This window comes from Micrasema longulum, unplaced genomic scaffold (genome assembly GCF_059751315.1).
Source record: "Micrasema longulum isolate JH-2025_06_02 unplaced genomic scaffold, ASM5975131v1 h1tg002066l, whole genome shotgun sequence".
Lineage (NCBI taxonomy): Eukaryota > Metazoa > Arthropoda > Insecta > Trichoptera > Brachycentridae > Micrasema > Micrasema longulum.
The window spans coordinates 65,533-86,841 of record NW_028279233.1 but is presented as its reverse complement, the minus strand read 5'-3'; the positions used below and the strand labels follow the sequence as shown (position 1 = coordinate 86,841).

The window sequence follows — 21,309 nt, the reverse complement described above, 5'->3', positions numbered from 1 at the left end:
AATATCTGAACCGATTATGGAATCGCAATGGCAATGCTGTCCGAAATATCGGTAAGAAGTACAAACAATGGACGGCATAATATCCCAGAAAAACGTCAACAGTATCCGAAAGGCGGTGAAAATCTTCAATCGGCAGCAAATATATTTTGCTGTTTTTTTTATGATGGGATTAGCAGTGCGATTCTGAACACACTCTCGGTGGTAGAGAAAGCGTTGCTAGCACCTAATTAGTACTTAAATTAGTGCTAGCACTAGTGACGCGTTCTCTACAACCTAAAAAACGTTTAGAATACCTTATCTTTATTTCCACTTTATATTTTTTTTATGTCTCGTTCTATTTTTTATATCATTTAAAGCGTTATTTTGTTTTTTACTTGATTACTTTAATTTATACTTTATATCCCATATGTAAATTATTATATCAATTATACTATTATAATATTAATTTTAATGATGTTAATATTTTGAATACTGGTTTATGTTTGTTACTTTATATGTATTCTATTACTTTTGTATTTTTTAAATGTTAGTTCCTTAATTTGGATCGCCATTTTTAAAATTTGATTGTTATTTTTAATGTTTAATATTGTATCATATTAAATTATTATTATCAAAGTATTTAATGGTTTATTTGGGTTGTTTTTTTCTTTTTTTAGATTTTATATTGTATCTTGTGAAATTATTTGAATTTATTTTATATTTTGTTGGCTTAAAACGGGAACAGCCTAAAAAGCCATAATATATTGGTGAATATGTAGACAAATGTAATTTAAAATAAATAAAAAAATAAAAATACCAGCTCTGGTTATTTAGCTGAATATGATTTGATATTTTTTTCGATTGAATCCCTTAATATAATTTTCTAGGCATTATGGCCGGCTAACCAGGCGGTTTTATTTTTACATAGCGCCCAATTTTCTGGCACAACCGAGATAAATAATACAAAATTCAGTTGAGTTCTCAGGGCGACCAATATAGGCAATATACACGGTTTTTCATGGCTAAACCGTTTTTTTTTAATGACTTTTTGGAAAAATGTAATCAGGTTTTTTTAAAAGGTTACCATGAGAAATGTTCCTCTGAAGTTTCACGGTCTGGCCCTGTAAAACCGCGTATATATTCCTTTCTTAAAAACAATAAAAATATCTGTTAATTAGATACATATTTATAAGACCTACATATTGTCTTGTTATACCATAAGACGCTTAAATATTATGTTTGTGCCCTCTGGGCATATATTATATAATAAATTAATATAATAGACACGACAAATTTCTTTGTAATCTTTCATATTTTAGTATTTTTTTTTATTTTTATTAATAATAAATAAAAATACAATTTTACAACTAAATACAATTTTTTACATTAATCAAATACATATATTTACATTAACGTTTCCCATTACGTAAAAGAAATAAACAATTCTTGTGTACATAATGGGAAGTGACGCCTTACAATAGTTTATTTTATTTTAATTAATAATATTTTTAGGATAACATTTATAAATTACAAAAAAGATATAAACGATGTTTTCATCGGTGTTACATAAAGAAGAATTATAGATGTAACTTTTCACTTCTTTCTTATATTGTATTCCTGACTGTACTTTTTATTATCTTTGTTCATTTTATTAAAGAAAAGTATTCCTCTGTAAGTATAATGATGCTGTGCAGTACTTGTTTTTAATTTAGGAATTAAGATATTACCACCTGTTCTAGGTCGCGTACTTACGTTTTGTGACCTAGAAATACTACTATTTATTTTATCTTTATGTATTTAAAGCAAACAATTCTTTTTATATAGAAATTTTGTAACTAAAACATTAATTTTTTTAAATAATTGAACAGTGGGAAAAGTGGACGGTTTTTTCAAAATAACTTTAAAATTATTTTTTGTATTTTTTCAACCGGTAAAATATTTGTTTTAAAAGCACCACCCCATCCGATTATTCCGTACTGTAATATGGATTGGGCGAATGCAAAGTAAATTGAAATTAATTTTTCGATGGTTAAATATTCCTTAATCTAATAAATACATATATACGTTTTCTCATTTTATTCACAATATTATTTATTTGCTCCTTCCATTTTATATTTTTATCAATTATAATGCCTAAATATTTTATGCTATTTTTTTCAGTGATTTGAAGGCAATTATCATTATGAAACTGATATCCTTCATTGCATTTTGTTGTGTGGGTACAAATATTTATACGAGGAATAACTTGTTCTTTCAATGTAAAAGTGATGTAATATGTTTTTTCAGTATTCAGAGACAAAATATTGTCATCGAACCATTATTTTAATTTATTAATATCTATATTTGATTTTAAATTTACTTCGTCCCATGAAGATCCCCTTATAATGAGTACAGCATCATCGGCATATGAAATAATGTCACAGTATTAATCGAGAGCATCAAAATAATTTTACAAAACAATGTTGTAAATTACATGTCATTATTAAATATTTTGAATATTGCATAAAAACACACCTGTATAAAATTTTAGACTTAAATATCCATCCTAATTAATATATATTTCTTATTCATCTCAAGTTAAGGGTCGGAACTTTCGCGGCCGATTTTCGAATTTAGGTATTTGACACTACACATACAGTGGTCGGCGGTGCACGCACATACTGATAGCTTCAGGGGTACGGCACGGCACGATACACGAACAAACACCAATACTTAAAAGAATTGTTATGTACGAATATATTATAATTAGTGTTCTCTTTTTATTTTCACTCAAATTTAAATATTAGTTTTATTTTGAAATCCAAGATTGCAGATATGGCTTTTTTGATAAAATGAAGATTAGTTTTATTTTCCGGGTTTTGAGGTGTTCGTAATTCAAATTTCACATTTTAGGGTTCGGTTACCAAAACGGAATTATTTTAATTTTGTTATTTCCTTCAGTTTGTTCGTATGTCACTGGCTTATAGCTCAACTACATTTTCATCGATTCCGATGAAATTTCACAGGCAGATACATGTAAACCGCCCTACTATTGTGTAGTGAAATTATGAAAAAAAAAATGTGGATAGATAGATACATAAAACTAAGGGCTGACAATTTTTCGCGCACCCTATCGTGTGGGGTACCGTTAGACAGATAGTTAAAAATAAAATAGAGTTTACTTTTATATTCATATGAATATTTCGGTCTTGGATTTCAAAATAAACACCAGATTTGAAATTAGAACGCCCTTATACACCTGAAAAAGACACCCATCTTTATTTTCTCAAAAAAGTTGAGTCAGCCATCTTGGATTTCAAAATAAACTTCAGATTTGAAATTAGAACGCCATTATACACCTGAAAAGGACGCCCATCTTTATTTTTACAAAATAGTTCATTCAGCCATCTTGGATTTCAAAATAAACATCAGATTTGAAATTAGAACGCCATTATACACCTGAAAAGGACGCCCATCTTTATTTTTACAAAATAGTTCATTCAGCCATCTTGGATTTCAAAATAAACATCAGATTTGAAATTAGGACGCCTTTATATATCTGAAAATGACACCCATCTTTATTTTCTCAAAATAGTCTAGTCAGCCATCTTGGCTTTCAAAATAAATATCAGATTTAAAATTAGAATTCCTTGAAAATGACGTCTATCTTAATTTTACCAAAAAAGTCGCGTCCACCAATCTAGAATTTAAAAAAAGGTTAGTTTTGAAATTACATAAAACCCCGTAATACTATATGCATACAATTATTATAATGTAAATAATACTGACTTTTGTGTCACCAATGGTATGTTACCACTGCAATGGTTGTCTATATACATGATTACAGATCGTGAAATTTTCGAAGTGAAAAAACGCCACCTTACGGCTTCAAAGTCAACTCGCAACTGAATAAACTAGTCCTTAAAATGTATCATGATTAGAATGACAGTTGTCAGAAAAAGTGACGACATAACTTTGTAGTAACGTCAAAGGAGTTATTTATATTGACACACGAAAAACCATTTGTATCTAGCGTGTTAATTATTTTTTTAAATACAATGCTTGAAACATAAATCAACATTAATATATAAAATCAGCTTTAAATCTAAAAGAAAACTAAAATAAACCTTATTATTTACGACGTTCTTACAAGGTTACATCATTTTACAAAAACGTTAGAGATGGGACAAATTGATCAATGTAAATTGATCGAATAAAAAAACAATTTATTTGATGTTGTTCATGAAAAAAGTATAAATGTCTCATTTTTTGGTGAATAATTTTATTAAACACACTATAATAGGCTTGTTTTTGCGTTTTTTTATATCAATTTTCGGAAACAGAGTTTTATGGTTGCATGAAATAACTGATAAAATCGATCACTAATGAAATTAGTTTGACAGCCGTCATTCTAATCAAGCTATATTTTAAGGACTATAGTTATAGTTCTACATTACCTCTGACTGAATAAAAATTTAATTCGCTGGGGTAACTTGGGCAACGAATAAACAAATTTTCTTCCCATAGTAATTTGTATGAGAAAATATTGTCAAAAAACGACGAATGTTTGAAAACACACTGCAAAAAAAATACAAGTTTCGGAAAACTTTTGGCTTCATCGTGTTTTCTGATATTTTGTTACTGTTTTAAAATATTTTTGGTCATTGTTATGCCTTTGATTAAGTCACAATGTTCGATACGCGGAAATGCTATTCAAGTGTTTTTTTCATAAAATTCCCGAATTTTTTCTCACGTAATTAAAGGATTTAACATCAATTGATTTCCATGATATAATACTTTATTTTATGGAGTAGCGAGAAGTATTTAATTTTTAAAGAAATATAATTTAAATTATCTTTTAAATTGGGAATGCCGAACCCTGTTTGGCCTTATTTGCGTGGAAGGCGTGAAGAAGTTAGTATTATGAATGCACACGAAATATGTAATTGAGTTAGTAGTGAGTAGTGATAAAACCGCTTAGTAAATAATAATTAATAGCTTGATGGGTTATGACATCATCTTCAATATACGTGAAAAGGAAAATGGCGACGGGAAATGTGTTGCATGCGACCGTGAACTAGATGTTAATTCATTCTGTATTTTTATATGTTATAATATTTTTTAGCAGATACACATAACGTGTGTAATTATATTAATTATCAGCAAATACACTACATAACCATAATCAAAAGTCCTCACGAATTTTATTTATTTTGAATTCTATAAAAATACATGTTACTCTTACGATCTCTCTGTGCCCAGGCAGACAAAAAAAAAAAAATGTGTGTGACATAGAATCAAAACCCTAGACGAGTGCTTTCGACTCAATGGCTACTCTCAGTTAAAATCCCGACTAAGCAAATTGAGTGGAGATAAGTTCGCGTCGTTGTGTAGTGGTTGAAGTGTTCGTCTACCATTCTCAAGATCCTGGGTTCGATTCCTGGCAGGGTGGACTGGAAATATTGATTTTAAAGTTTTTTTTTAACTGCAATATTTCATTGTATCTGGACTAGAACATCTTACTTGCATGTAAAAGATGATCGAACTACGCTGCGTTTAGTTTACTAGTGTAGTGCCCTAAGGACCACTGGGTGCGAAAAGGGGATTGTATTGATGTCTTACGATCTTTAAAATATATACGTATTAGTTTATAGATTCAAAATGCTTACTCTGAGTTAAGAAATTGATATTTTATCGTCCTTGAGGATACAATCAATTAATATCTACTTTCTCAACCGCCGCACCAGGTACTTAAATTGCTTAATAACTAAACTTGTCAAAAATAATCGGCATGGGTGCAAAGCGAGACTATACGAAGGACATTCAATATCTGGTTATATTGGTATTTAAATAAAATATTATGTAATGATAAGTAACTACAGTGCGTTTTAACGTTTAATCAACCTGTATTAATGCGTTAGTGTCTGTCAGTGAACCAAGTAAACATACCATTTTTGCTGGTGTAAGCACGCAGATTTGAATTATTTATACAAAAACGCTTTGCTACGCATGCATAAGCAAAGTTTTTTTAACGATTTGAATGAACCGTACTTACTTATAGCGAATACCTTCATAGTAAATCTATAGTAAAAGTTACTTATGCTAAAAACGTTAACACTATCCCGCTAATGAATAGATTTAAAATACTTTTTATAACACCATTAAATTTTATTGTTAATAATATGCGTATATTGAAACAGTTAAAAAATCATATGTATGCATTATTTTACTAACTGTAAAATCTAGTAAGGGTTGGGTGCATGTTGTAGTGTGCGAGGCTTTGTAATTTTGTATCGTTGTACACTTTGACTGCACATTTGTAATTGCATTATTCATATTTGTGTATTATACGTTAATATGCAGTATGAATGAATAAGTATCTTGCATTTACAAATAAGAATCTTGGCTGCACCACCATAATATTGATACATATGTAGACCAAGGTATGCAAGTTACCAGCAGACTCATGTCAGTTTGTTCTGTGTTTGTTTAAACGGTGTATGCAGCATCAAAAACAGTAATCAACGATGGAATTGGCATTTCAACAGAGCTGGTAATAATTATTTTATTATTATCTGGTTACTGGGAAAAGAGAAAAAGAAAAAAAATAAGAAAAATCGGAAAATTTACTCAAAAACATTCTTAAATAATAAATAGTATAAAAATGTATAACTGTATAATAAATTAACCAGTAGGTAGTAATGTTATTGTTTATTTTGCATAACAATGTCTGCCTTAAAACAGGTTGTACCTAGTTAGGCAGACTAGACATGATCCAGAGAAATCTATTACCCAAGTGTACATGTAGTAGATAAAGAAATTGTTATTTTTGTTAATAAACCATTATTATTATTATTATGGCTCGAAGTAGGTAAGGTAGGCTTTTTACAACCGATTTAGTCAGTTTAAATCTATTTTAGTCATAAGTTATAACTCATTCTTATAATACTACCTACATTTCTTCAAATACTGCATGGATTATGGCTGTAGATGCTAACTTTAAAAATAAAGGGTTATTTACAAGTGAACAATACAATAGATATGACAACATTGTCCTGTCCCAGCTCCGTGAACAACATCGACCGCGCGGGACAGAACGCAGGGACTAAACGAAAATTCGGCCGCAGCTCACACATGAACGCTGCGGAAATGAATACACGACGGCGTTTATTACGAGCGAGTTCACGAAAAATATTATTTATTTTATACGAACATGTAATTTTGAAAGAATGAACTAAATAAGAAAAAAGATTCTGCCTCCATTTTTGAGAGAAAAAATGAGCGGGAGCGGCCATGTTCATGTCGAGCAAATCGCTATTGTCACATGGTCCTGGCCGTGCGTGTTCACACGAGGACAATGCGTCCGCCTGCGGTGGTAGAGGTAATCATTGTTCTACGGAGATATCCTGCCTGTCTATCTCCATGGGAATGTCTCGGGACAGTGTTATTGCCCTGCGAATTGCTGTTTACACGTAAGCAATGGTCGAGTCTTGGGACAAAACAGTATTGTATTGTCCACGTGTAAACGGCCTTTAAACTTCGGAGAATTTAGAGGATTTTATCAGTTAATAAAGCTCAAAAAATGACATACAACTGCATTTTTACCTTGTTTTCTTAAATTTGTCATTTGAAGGGTTTTATCAGTATACCGGCTACACGCGAGTTGCGCTCTGGCTGAATAACCCTTGGTGCAAGAAAGAGTTTCGCCCAAAAGCAATATCCGTGCACCAAGGGTGTACAGTCAGCTGCACAGTTCTCTAAACGCCACGAACCGTTTCGGCATGATCAGGGTCAATGTAACCAAGTGGATTGTTGCACATGACTACAAAAAAAAGGTCTAAATTTTTCAAATGGTATATTTGGACACATATAAGAATAATCTGTAATATTATGTGCTCCAATAAAAAAAACTTACGAATCGTAGAAATAATTAATCGTAGAAATAATAATCTATGGCGAGCTCATACTAATGAATTAAGTCGCAAAATATTTTTCAGTCTACACTCAGAAGGTTGCAAAAATTCTTACCCATTAATACAAAATGCACCCTTGTACAAGCATTACTACTACCCATTCTAGATTACGCTGATGTTTCCATGACTGATTTAAGCTGTAAGCAACTCGATAAACTTGAACGACTTCAGAATACATGCATGAGGTACATTTTTGGTCCTAGGAAATATTCCTTAATCTCTCCCCCTTTCCATTTTCCTCTTTTTTCCTTTTTCCTATTAAGTAATAGTTTTGATTTAAGGTAATTTATAAACAAATACGTTTACATATTTCTATTTTTATATATCTTTAGCTTTTTATTCCTTTTTCTATTGAATATGTTCTGTAACTTGAATTATAAAAATAAAACATTTATTTAATTGGTTGGTTGGAAGAAATTGCCAATTGGCAATAAGCCCGCCAATGTACAAATAACACTATGTACAAAAAGTTAAATAAATAAATAATTTAATCTTCTAAAATTTTTATGCAATTTGTTTTTTCTATAATCTACATATTATAAATATGCGATAGCAATCTTATAATCAGTGCCTGCCTTTTTTGCTTATCAAATATTATCAGTAATAATAAATACATACTGGCGTGAGATAACATAATATTTAAGCAATCCATTGTGTTGGTTCTAGTATTATATTCTTGTGTTTCGACTTCGATATTAATAATTGTAAGTTCTTAATAACATTATACCTGTAATTTATTTTAATGTAATTACTTTTAATGTTTAGAATTGCAAATGTCATATTTCAGAAATCTATAAACGTTATTTCCTAATTTGTAGGTGGTATTTGCTTGTGGGTAACGAGAGTGAATTAAAAACTATTTTTTTCTTCTAACTTTTGATTTTAGGTAGGCATTTGGTATGTATAAAAAAATATATATATAAGGTGTAATTACACAATGCAACTTCTCACAAATATCGTATCGCTAAAATGTTATTTCACCTATTGATAGATTTCATACAGAAGAATCGATTTCCGTCAAAAAACAAATTTTGTTTTTTTTTTTATTTCTATATTTCTTCATGGACCAGATGGAAAAAATAACATTTTCAGGCGTTGCCTAGTATGTAGGTGAAATAATTCAATTAGATGAATCTCACCCGCATAAATAAAGGTTTCAGCTCTTTAACTTCACAAACATCAACAGATGAAAGAATTGAAGGAATATAGATGTTGATAGAAATAACATAGGTATAAATAATAAAAAAACAATTGATAATGATTATAATGATAAACATGTATGCTATATTCCTAACACAAATCATATTTTCTATACATTACTGTCACAAAATATGTAAATATATCGTTTTTGAAAATTCCGAAAGTTTGGATTTTTTAAATGAACAGTTGCACTTATTCCAATAATACTGATTTCTAGTGTGTAAGTTATAATGTAAAATTTCTATAAAACAGTGTTTTTGTTTTTAAAATCCTAATAATTATTTTTTTATCATGATAAAACATTCTGAAAAGGTTATTTTTGTAGATATTTCGCTTTGTGAAAACGGTCCTCAAATGCACACGCATACTTCGTAACACTTAAAAAATGCAAAGATAAGCATATTTCACATTTTCAAGCACTTTTTCTGCCCATCAGCATTATTTTTAATGGACATTAAAAATATACTGCAAAATAAGATATGTTAAACCCTACACGTTGACGAATTATGTATATGTACTTTAATTATTTTTTTTGTTTATACGAAATGCCCTAGCTTGACCTTCCCTTCTTCGTATTTGTGCAGCGCGCAGTGTCCGAATTGACAACGTTTTTATGTTTTATTTAAACTATAAAAAAATATAATTCTAATAATCGCGAAAGTCAATTTATAACATCTGAAGAAGTTAAATAACACATTTAATGGGTAGATGTATTTTTATCGTCAAAAATTATCAGTATCACACTGAATATGATTACTTAATAAATATCAGAGGCAATTGTTATCATTAAGTTAAGAGTTTTGGCACAATATTATTTAGGTTCATTTTGTAGTTTATGTTAGGAAAAAATTCAAGGGTCAAAGGGTAAGAGATATTTATCTTTTCATTTGGATTATAATAATGATATACCTCGTTTGAATCCTGTGTTCATGAAAGTAAGAAAGGTTTATTTTGTTTCAGAAAAAGTGCCATTTATTTATTCATGTCCTACATTTTGTAAATGGATAGTTTTAGGACAAGTCTTGTCTTTTAAATGCCTACAAGTTTATATACCTAGTACCTACGTACTTCTGCCTAATCCCATGCGTTTATGAATAAAATGTACATAATGTAAATGTTACGACGTGAGTGATAAAATAAATATTTTTATTTCATCAAGGTGATTTTACATTATTTTTTAGGAATAGTTTCCATTATTAAATATAAATAAAAAGTTACGATCACGGCAAAATGCCCTTTCAATTCAAAATCGTAACTATTTTATTTGAAAATACCTTTTTTGTACAAATAAATCTATAAAATCTAAAAGCTCGGCCAATAAAATTGATGTCCAAGACAGGTAAATAGGTCGGGTTTCGTATTGCGCTTTAGTCGATTTCCATAGTAATTTATGACTTATGACTAAACTTTGTAGAAAATTGAGTTTCGCTACTGACATTTCTTCGTGGAATTGCATTATAATTTTAATAAGAAAAACACGCATTAGGTATAATAATTATAAATACAAATACCAAACAACCGTGCATCTATGTATTTTTTCTAACTTAAATAACGAATCTTATTACAATTAAATAATGTTTTTAAATAGTTTTGGTTCTTCTTCTTATGGAGGGGTTGGCTATTATCATGGAAATTTTTATTTTGTGCGAACCCACTCTAAATAAGGATTTGGAGATATAGTGAAACTACTCTCTTGTTTTTAAGCCAGGATATTATGTCGCGTCGGCGTCGGCGCGGCGTCGCGTCGGCGTCGTGCGTCGTCTTCCTACTCTGCGTTTTGCAATATGATGCAGACTATTTTGTACTTCTCTCCCCGTGTAAACTTTATAGCAGTTTACTATCGCATAAAAGATTGCAGAATTTCTTAAGCAAACATTAGTCCAGAGCTTACTTCTCCCACTCCTTGATTATGCAGATGTACGAATATGTTACCCAGATGCTAATTCTGAACTGCATGATAAGTTGGAACTATTGCGCAGTGTTTGTACACCTTATATCTTTAATATTCGCAAATTCGATTCCAACCGATTACCGCACGCGCTACACTGGATCAGCATCAGGCATAGAAGAAACGTTCACATTCTATAACTTCTTCACAATATTTTAAATAATCCCATTTCGCCTGTTTATCTGATAGAGCTCTTCCAACCTCTATCACAACATCGACTATCTCTTCGTTCTAGTGACGAGAGAACCCTTTTAATACCCTTTCATCGCTCTAATTTTTTGCCCCCTCTTTCACAGTAGTAACTACTCGATTGTGGAATAATCTACCCGCTAATGTTAGAGACGCCCTTTCTTGATTTACATTTAAATCAATATTGAAATGTCGCTATCTAAATGTTTGAGTTGTTCCTTTCTCTTTCTTCTTTCCTTCCCATCCCCTCTCCACTTTTCGTTTTAACTTTTTGTATAAAGTTGTAAGATTCTGAATAATTACATAGAATATGTCCATGCACTTGTAATTTTCTCAAACTAAACAATTTGGGTAAGTTGGAAGAATTTGCCTTAAGGTAATATGCCCGCCCTTATATGTATATAAATTGTATATATATATGAAGTGTGAAATAAATAAATAAAATGTCCAAAATAATCTAGCTTTTTTTTCTTAATTGTATTCACTTTTTTTTTCATGCGTCTATCGAGACTTTTCATACTAACATTAAGTATCGTTAAATGTTTATTTTTTTGTCTAATTGATTGACAATTTTACTGCAATTCTTTCGGTAATTTACTGTTAGTAAATGAATTAATATTATGTTCCTTTGAAATATTAAATCTTTACGTTAAAACTAAGAACATAATTGCGTTATCGATAAATGCGAGGCGATACTGTTTTACTTTTAAACGTCATCCTTATTGTTTTGTTGACAATAAATATTAATCGAAATTAATTATACTCGTACATAATAATATATTATCTACGTAATAAAACACATCGAATTATTATTGATAGCATATTATTTTATTGAATTAATTATGTGATATGAGGCATTACCTGCCTGCATAAAATGTAATATGTCATTCTTATCTAATTTTACTGAGATTTACCTTAAAATATTTGGTGGTGTGTTTTCCCACGTCATAATTAATCAGTATTTGGTACATACGTACCTTCACTACATAGTGCTACACACTTACCCACCTCTCTTCAACAGATAATTTAAATGGAAAAAGTACCTATTAAATCGTGTCAACGTATGTATATGACTTATGATGTGACAATACCCGAGAGCGTAACTTTTGGAGCGGGAATATTCCCGAAACATTCCCGAAACACTTGGGTTTTAAAATTATTATTACAGTTGTAGGTACTACATAGTTTATTGAGGTGTCAAACACTTACTACGTAAATTTGACTTAATCATCAAAAAGGGCGGATGACACTGTCAGCGCATGCTCCTGTGACAAGATCCGGGCAACTTGAATGTACGGGACGAGTACAAAAATACGATAAGTCATATCGTCACTTTCATGTATTTATACTTTTACATTGTTTGTATTATTTTTTTATACATAATAATGTTCCCTCACTAGTGTGTCCCGTGCCGAGGGAAACATTTTACAAAATGTGAAACATGCCTTAAATGAGGAAGTTCAGTGGTTTTTTTCAAATTTTTTACTTGTTAATAGACTGTTAAACTAAGTCAATTTTTTTGTTTTTTAATTTTTACATATAGTATTATCGGGGCTACGATTTTTTAAAGTTTTGTATTTCTGAAATAACTCCGCGTGTGACGTCAGAGGTTCATTTCCGCTTATTCTCATTCAGTTCTTCCTATTGGTCCAGAAGCGACAAGCAGACCGGAAATCTTCCATAGCTCTCAGATCATAGGTTGATTCACATGAACCAGTGACGTCATTTAAAGTAGTGCGTTTTTATCAAAATATTTTTTATTATTTTTTCTGTACATTTTCAAGAAACTTTGCCGTACAATTTAATGCTCTAATTTTTACCCCGCGTAAGAAAACATTTTTTGTATCCAATTTCCCGTAGGGCTGAAGTTCCTCATTAGTTGTTTAACAAAGTTAACATAATAATAAATTTAAAAAACGTTATTAATCTAATTAACCTAATCATCATTAAAATAATAAACAATATAACATAAGATAATCATAAAAAACATAAACAATTTGTAGAGACCAAATTTCATAAACAGTACACACATTTTACCTATTTGGCTTGATCCACTCATCGATCCGTGTGCAACCCACCTCCACTATCCATTTCTTAATGGCAATTTTTTATTGAGAATACTTACTAATTGTCCTTATGGATAATGGAAGTAGATTGTACACTTTAACCGAGTAGTAAGCCAATCCACTTTGACCGAAGGTTGTATTATTCTTTTTATTTTTTTTTACAGCATCAGGGTGGAGTATCTAGTAACTCTTTTATTTGTGGAAGGAGTTATGGAAGGTAGAGAATAATGTTTGTGTGCGTACAGTAACAAAGCTTTTACATAAAGTTGTTTTATAGATTTTACATTAAGATTTTCGAATATACCGAGGGAGCTAGTTCTGATTCGTAAATTCGTAAAACGCGTAAGTCCCCAATTGGTCAAAAGGGATTATTTCAAGTTTTCTGTTAGGACTTCAAATAATTTATATGTTTGTAAAACTTGTATATTTAATTTTTTATTTATTTATTTAATTTTACATTATTAATTAATTTTACATATTTGTACATTGTAGCATTATTTTTTTTAAGTATCAAAAAAAATTGCCCACTTAAGTAAATACTTTTTTAACTCTACCCTGGATGAAAGTACGTTTGGGACTTACGGGTTTTACAAGTTACTCCGACGATATGGTCAATGATTCCCTCTTCCCCGTGGCTCATTCCTACCCATGCTCGACTACAATTTTTGTGTGTAAACAAATAACATTGTCGATAATAATTTGCTTTCGGGGTACTGAAATAAAAGATTCCACCAGCGAACGGAATTTAATTCGGGTCAAAAAATATTATGTAAAAATACTAATGCAATATTTCCTTTCTTATAAAATGTCAATAGCGTTTAACACAATAACATGGTTATTATTCATTATATTGGAGGCGCAGGCGTATCACAATAGGGCATTTCTGCATACAAGGTTACTGCTGATATTTACTAAGATAAATGTGTCAGCCAGAGCCAGCATGAACTTTGGTTTCTAAGGTCAAGTAACTAGAGGTCTTTGCATCCAACACCAAAACGTGTAGCGACTTGCATATTTACAACTAATATAATATTTAAAACGCTATTTGTACAAAGTAATCTAAGCATTGATATTCTACTCAAGCGCACACGCTGAAAATTTTAATTCTATTTTTTGGAAAATAAATATTAGCGTTCTTATGATTTACACAAATATTTTATTTTGATTTATTTACAAGTAGTTGTACTACTTGTAAATAACTCAATATTATAAAACGAAAATCAAGTTGGGGTAGAGTGGGATTCGAACCACGTACCTTTGATCCGTGAGTCCGAGATACTATACACTGGACCACAACCCGATTAAACAAATTGCTAATAGTTTCCATTTACACTATGTTTCCATTTTCCATTTTAAATGTTTAAGACCGGTGAATATGTGCAAATATGCAAAATAATACTAAGTTCATAAATAAGTTATTGAATGTCTTAAAGTATAAATATCATTAAAGTGGTATTGTCTGGTAATTTGTATCATTTTTCGAGTACCTAATATTTGCATAAAGTTTTTTTTTCTGTTATTTCGATACTTTAATAATTATTTCAATTTATACCATGTAAATCACATCTTTATTTGCCTTATTTTATATCGATTTTAATGCTTCTTTTATTTTGTATATTAAATTTTGCTTATAACTATGTAGGTACAATTTCTATTTTATTATTTTTAAGTATTAAGTATTTTATGTTATTTCTTTGGATTGTTATCGTATAATATATAATTATGATTTATTTTTAAGTTACCGGTTTTTTTTCTTGAAGAGACTTAAATTGGATTAAAATATGTTAAAAAAACGATTGTAATTTTTTTTTGTAATATAAAGTGCCGAAAATATTTTATGCCGAAATATTTTATAAGTGTATGGTATTAAATCGAAATGTACATAACTTTACTATGAATGAACAAATTGGCGACATAATACGCAATCAGAAGCCAGTTGTAGAAAGTGAAATTTATATACATACGGTAATTTGAATACTGTACCGATTATGTAGTAAGAAAATGGACGTAGTTGTTAAAGTGTATCATTGGTATTCAATGTGGAAGCGTGATTAAGTCAAGTTAATGTTTTAACAAATCTCACCATTTACACATATATCGCAGATGCCCGCAATAAATGTTTAGATTTTGCTAAATGTCAAGAAAGTACCCAATATTATCCTTAGAGGGGGGGGGTCAGTGCTATTCAAGCTCCTGACGTCACTGCGACCTGTGAAGATCTATTGTGACGGGTCCCCGTGAATAGTTATCGCCCTCCAAGCCCAGGTCTATAAAGAGCTTGGCTGGTGTATGAAAGGCGAGAGCTTACATTTTGCTAAATCTACCCCTCTAAGCCCAGATCCGTAAAGTATCAGGCTGTTGGGTAAGGGGCGAGCTCTTCTCATCCTCAGGTTTAACTAGTGGTCCCCCGAGGATGAGGCTCCTTTTATGATGTAAAGCATCACATTCACATATAATGTGTATAGGTGTTTTCTCATCTGCACTGCAGAACCTACACCTAGAAGTTTCGGAAAGGTTCATTCTAGCAAGGTGTTTGTTCAATCATCAGCAGCACCCAGTGGTTTATGGGGATGTAGGTACAGGTATTCCAATAGCAACTAGCAGCATATCCTGATCATTTGATACATAAAGGTGAAGATAATTAGTCTTACATTCAAATCCAGTCCAGATTTTACAGTAAAACTCACTCAAAACTTATATAATCAAACTCGGTACCTATGGTATTGTAGGCTATTCGAAAAAAATGTTAAGTGTAAATTATAGATTTGAAATATATATTATATAAAATAAATCGTAATGTGGGTGTTACACTTTTCATCTTAAATATTGTGTATTATTCTTACTATCAAAAAAATATTTTCTGCTTGCATAACATTCAATTAGGTACCTTATTTACACATTTTCTCGGCTAATGAGGAAGTTTAGAGCTAAGGGAAATTGGACATGAAAAATGTTTTCTTATACGCGGTAAAAGTTAGAGCATTTAATTGTATGGCGAAATTTCTCAAAATGAATAAAAAAAATAATAAAAATGAAACATTTTTTTTACGAATCAACCTACAGAGTGTTATGATAGATTTCCAGTTGACGGGAAGCCAACTCACCAATCAGCTGAACTCACTGCCTGTAACTTGTGACGTCACGGGTGGAGTAATATCCAAATTACAGAGCTCTAAAAAAATCATGGCGCTGATATCACGATACGAAAAAATATTTTAAAAAACATTTGGCCAACTACTAGTTTATTTACATTTTTTTTTAAATTACTGAACTTCCTCATTATCAACCCGATTCATGAAATTCATGATGAATATTTATCAATTTTTTTGTATAAAATATGCTAATGTAATAAATAACACAATAATGTAGTAACTAATAATGCAAAATATTCAAGTTACAAAAAATGTCACGTCACAAAAAATTAAGTGTGCGCCGCGCCGCGCCGCGCTGCCGACGGCGACGGCCGCCGATGATTCCGACTTCCGATTAAGCTAGGGTTTCCTAGGACAGCGGTGCCCGTATCTTAACGGCCGTAGTGAACGGTGATGCGGTGGACAGCCGTCGTAACGTCGACCAGAGAGGGGTTTCCTAGAGAAACGGTGTTAAATGGTGTTGATAACACCGTTTTCCTAGGAAACCACTCTCTAGGCACCGTTACGACGGCTGTCCACCGCATCACTGTTCACTACGGCCGTTAAGATGCGGGCACCGCTGTCCTAGGAAACCCTAGCTTTAAGCTATCGTTGCGTCGGCGTCGCCGCCGTTGCCCCGCCACGCCGCGCCGGTCGAAACATCGCGTACAAGTACAGAAAATACTAAACTAAAAGACGGCATGACCTTCTTAAATCGCGCTACTCAGCCAAGACAAACGTTGTCGTTTCTATTAGACACAGCATGTGTAATAAGTTCTTAGATTTTGATCACTAAACTGGAAAAAACTGCGAACATTTTCTGGTCATTGGATGTTTATGGACTAACTACACTCATTTGGACTGCCCCTTAGTATTTGCGTGTTATTTTAATGTACATATATCCCAGTTTGGCATAGACAGTCGCTGCAATCAAATGCACTTAACAAATCGAACTTTGAGTTTTTTTTACCGAGGTGTTAAAGCTAACAATCAGTTTCTCAAACGAGTGTTTTTTCAACTTTTTATTTGTTACTAGACTATCAAACTAAGCCAATCTTTTTATTTTTATGTAACTTATTATCATAGCTACGATGTTTTTAAGTTTTGCAATTACTCCGCCTTTGACGTCACAATTTCTCGTCTGTGAGTTTTGCTGATTGGTGAGTAAGCTTCCCGGAATCAGAAAATTTATACCTCACAATACTCTATCATTGGTTCATTTTTAAGAACTTGTGACGTAGTTAAAAGTAAAACTAATTTTTATTAATATTTTCGTACGTTTTCGAAAAACTTCGCTGTGCAATTATATGTTCTAATTTATACCGCATGTAAAAAAACATTTTTCGAATCAAATTTTCCGTAGCGCTGAACATTTGTGTCGTCTAAGCCCATAAGCTGATAACTATCTTCGACAAAGACAGCATCGATTGTTTTACCTACCACGATGCAGAACCAACCTGCCGATGGTTTTGCCGGTTGGTAGAGCAATCTTGCTACTTAATCGCATCCCCTCGGATGTCGACATATTTCACGACAGTGGGCCTTCCCTTAGGAAAGCACATTCTAACTTTTAATTTTTCTTTTTACATTTTGTTATATTATTTTAATAACATAACTATCCACTATAATTTGTGATCTATTATTGTATTTAGAATGAATTGGGTTTTCTTTCTGTAATGTTCTAAATATCTGAATAAAAATAAATAAAAGCTTTGATGACCAGGGTACTAAAAATTACTTTTTGAGATATCAGTGAAATCATTGTAGTATGCGAGATTATAGAGCAAAACATTGAAAAATATTTTATCAAAATAACCGTGCCTATTTTACGCCGATTACACCGCCGCGCCGGCCGCCGGCCATTTTAGCACTTCATTCCGCAATGCAGACGATATGTTGATCGGCGCACACGTCTATTACTTACAAACGTAGGTTTGCCTCACCAAAAAATATAATCTTTTTGTAAGGTGTGGAATTTGCTCGTCGAGTAAGTACATCATAGGCAACAAATTATGCAAAAAAAAGAATAAATACTTGTTTTTCTCAGTTTGATATTTTTATCGTTGTGTTCACTAAGAGGTTTCCGTATTGTATATTTTTCGAGCTGATTTTACTAGTACCTTTAGCTTCTGAGTAAGTAAACAAATATTTTTTTAGTATCATGGCCCGATCACATTGATCAAAAAGAGTCAGATATCAGAAGTATCACTTCGCATCATTCCAACACATGCAATATTACTGATGATTGAACTGTTATTTCAATATGTATGGTTAAAAGTAGGATACAGTGCACTGATTGAAATCTAAAAAGTTTTTAGATTTTAGAAAAACGTAAAAAAAATACGGAAATCCATTTTCTGTCATGCTCCGTGCGCCTGTTTCATACATTTTATTTAAAAAAAAATCATAATTCCAGGTAAAATACATTAAATAATAATACTCTTAATGTATAAAAACCACTTCAAAGAAATTATATTTTCACTATAATTCACTCTTTGGGAATACAGCTACTCCACACAACTTCATATTGCGAGTTTTGACACATGAAAAAATAATTCTAACGAAATATTCATTTATTTGTCAGTTCGGAGAAATACTTTGAGCTGGACGCACGTCTGTTTAAATTGTATTTTTTATTATTAATATAAGGCGGGATGTGGGACTGTGTTGGATACATAAAATACCCAGCGTCGCTTCGGTGGCCCACTAGTTTGTCTTGGGTTACGATCGTCTATAAAATGAAATCGAATTTTCGAATCTCTATTTCCGGCTGGGTATCGAACCGCAGGCTGGTAACTTAACGAGCTGCGTTCGCTTGCGTGGTTTCGCTCCTCGGTAGGTCCTTGAGGATTGTTTATGACGGAGGCGCCACACCGGTAACAAATACATCTTATTTGCTAGAAATAAAAAATAATAATACGCATTTATGTATATTTTTTCTTTTATTGCTGCAGATTAGCGTTTATTCATTATTTTATTTAGTAAAAGAAAACAACAGTCATTATAACAAAAAAAAATATTTGCAAATAAATCAAAACTAAATACAATGTCAAAAAAAGAAGAAAAAAAGCATACATTGAAATCATGCTTTTTTTCTTCTCCGCATCATTCCACACGTAAAAAATAAATAAAATATTACTTTAAAAAATAAAAGAAAAAGTTTTTTGTTTACTCGGACTTAAAATCATTTCGCCGGCGGATCCATACAGAGTAATGCGGAGCTACCAGTCCTCCCTTCTTTCTTCTTTCAAACAAGAGAAAATAATCACAATATTAAAGTGTACAAAAAAATAAAATATTAGGTTGGTACAGTTAGATAAAATTATGTTTCATTTTCTTTAAATTTGTTTAAAGTGAGGAAATATATATCTATTTCAGCAAAAAACGTGTTATAGTTATTTACAATTCTGGGCAAAGATGCATTCTTATTATTATTCGTGCTGAAATACCAACATGAAACAATTGTTGCAGCCGAGTTGTACGTTGAGGGATACGATACGATATTTATTAACATAAGTTTTGTCATCCACTAAGTCCAGAGACTTTGGTGGGACACAATTTTTAAAAACAGGTTTATTTTGCACACACACCTATACATATAAAATACATAAATTAAATATTTTCAAACATAAATTTTAAAGTACTGATGAGGTGTTTTTTCAGTTCATTTTTTTCGTTTTCATTTCATTCCATGATAATAATGGTTATCGAGAGATTATTAAACAACAACCTTAAACGACTAAATTTAATGTTCGTTCTCCGATGTAATTTGTGATTTGCGGAACGACCATGTGTATATTATAGGTAATAATAAATAATTATAATAAGTTAGTTTTTTATGCATTTTTTCAGGACAACAACAAAATAATTATGAGAAAAATACGATCGGCAGCGCTCTTCCTCACAGCACTGTGCTGTGTGGAGAGTACGGCAGCTTTATATAATGTTGGAGTAGGAATAGCTGATATAACTGGACCCCCAGTTGAAGTTAATTTTGTAAGTATATGTATTGTAACCATCTGAAGCAGAACCGGGTTATAATCCCGGGATTATGTTGCGGACTTCCGATTTAAAGGTGGGAAGTTCGAACTCCTACAGCCTACCACACCCACAATCTATTCAGGCCCCTACGAATTTTAAATGGCCCACTTCGAGAGTAAGAAACAAAATATACACATTTTTATCAATCAGTTTGACTGAAATAATTACCTATATTGCCAACATTCAGCTAGAACTCACTGAACTACTAAATCATTTAGCCCTAAAAAACCCATTTGCCCAAAAGCTATCTTCGAAATCACAACATTCCTCAGAAGATTTTGCAGATTTCTGGAAATTGGTACTAAAAGAAGACTTTCCTGCAATAACTGACCTGGCCTTGCAGTTCTCAAGAAGTTTCTGATCAACATATTATGTTTTTGAATCACTAACAGAGCAACGTATTAATTTGTGACTTGTTAATGTCAACATTTGACTTAATGCCTAGCATAAAAAAAATATTGCTACAAACACAATGTCAGAAATCACATTAATTTAATCAATTACCTACCCTTAGAATTTGATTTAAGATGCTCTTTATATTATTATTTTAACTAACAACAATTTTATTTCATAATAGGTATTGGATTTTTTTTTACACAAGTCTTAGAAGTAACTAAAATAGGAACTATCCTGCCGATTTAGAACTCTTTAACCCGCCAAATATTTCTGAATCGTCCGTTTTGCCCGACTGTTAAAAAGGTTGAGCAGCCTTGATCTATACCAACAGCGTGATTCTGACCGCTCTCTAGGGTGTAGAGAAAGCGTTCAGAATAGCACTGCAAGACCCGTATTACAATGGGAAG

The 21,309-nt window shown here is 31.6% G+C and overlaps 1 protein-coding gene across 3 annotated transcripts in view; it reads left to right on the top strand.

Moving 5' to 3' along the window:
* Positions 1 to 21,309, top strand: part of CDase (neutral ceramidase) — a 45,869-nt gene that overhangs the window by 7,125 nt on the left and 17,435 nt on the right. For 2 of the 3 annotated variants that reach the window (XM_088239097.1, XM_088239100.1), the window contains exon 2: positions 20,318 to 20,461. In XM_088239097.1, coding sequence (XP_088095223.1) covers positions 20,336 to 20,461 — 126 coding nt within the window. In that variant the 5' untranslated portion in view covers positions 20,318 to 20,335. Of the gene's footprint in view, positions 1 to 8,603; positions 8,636 to 20,317; positions 20,462 to 21,309 lie in introns of those variants that run through there. The other variant, XM_088239098.1, reaches the window with a different exon arrangement.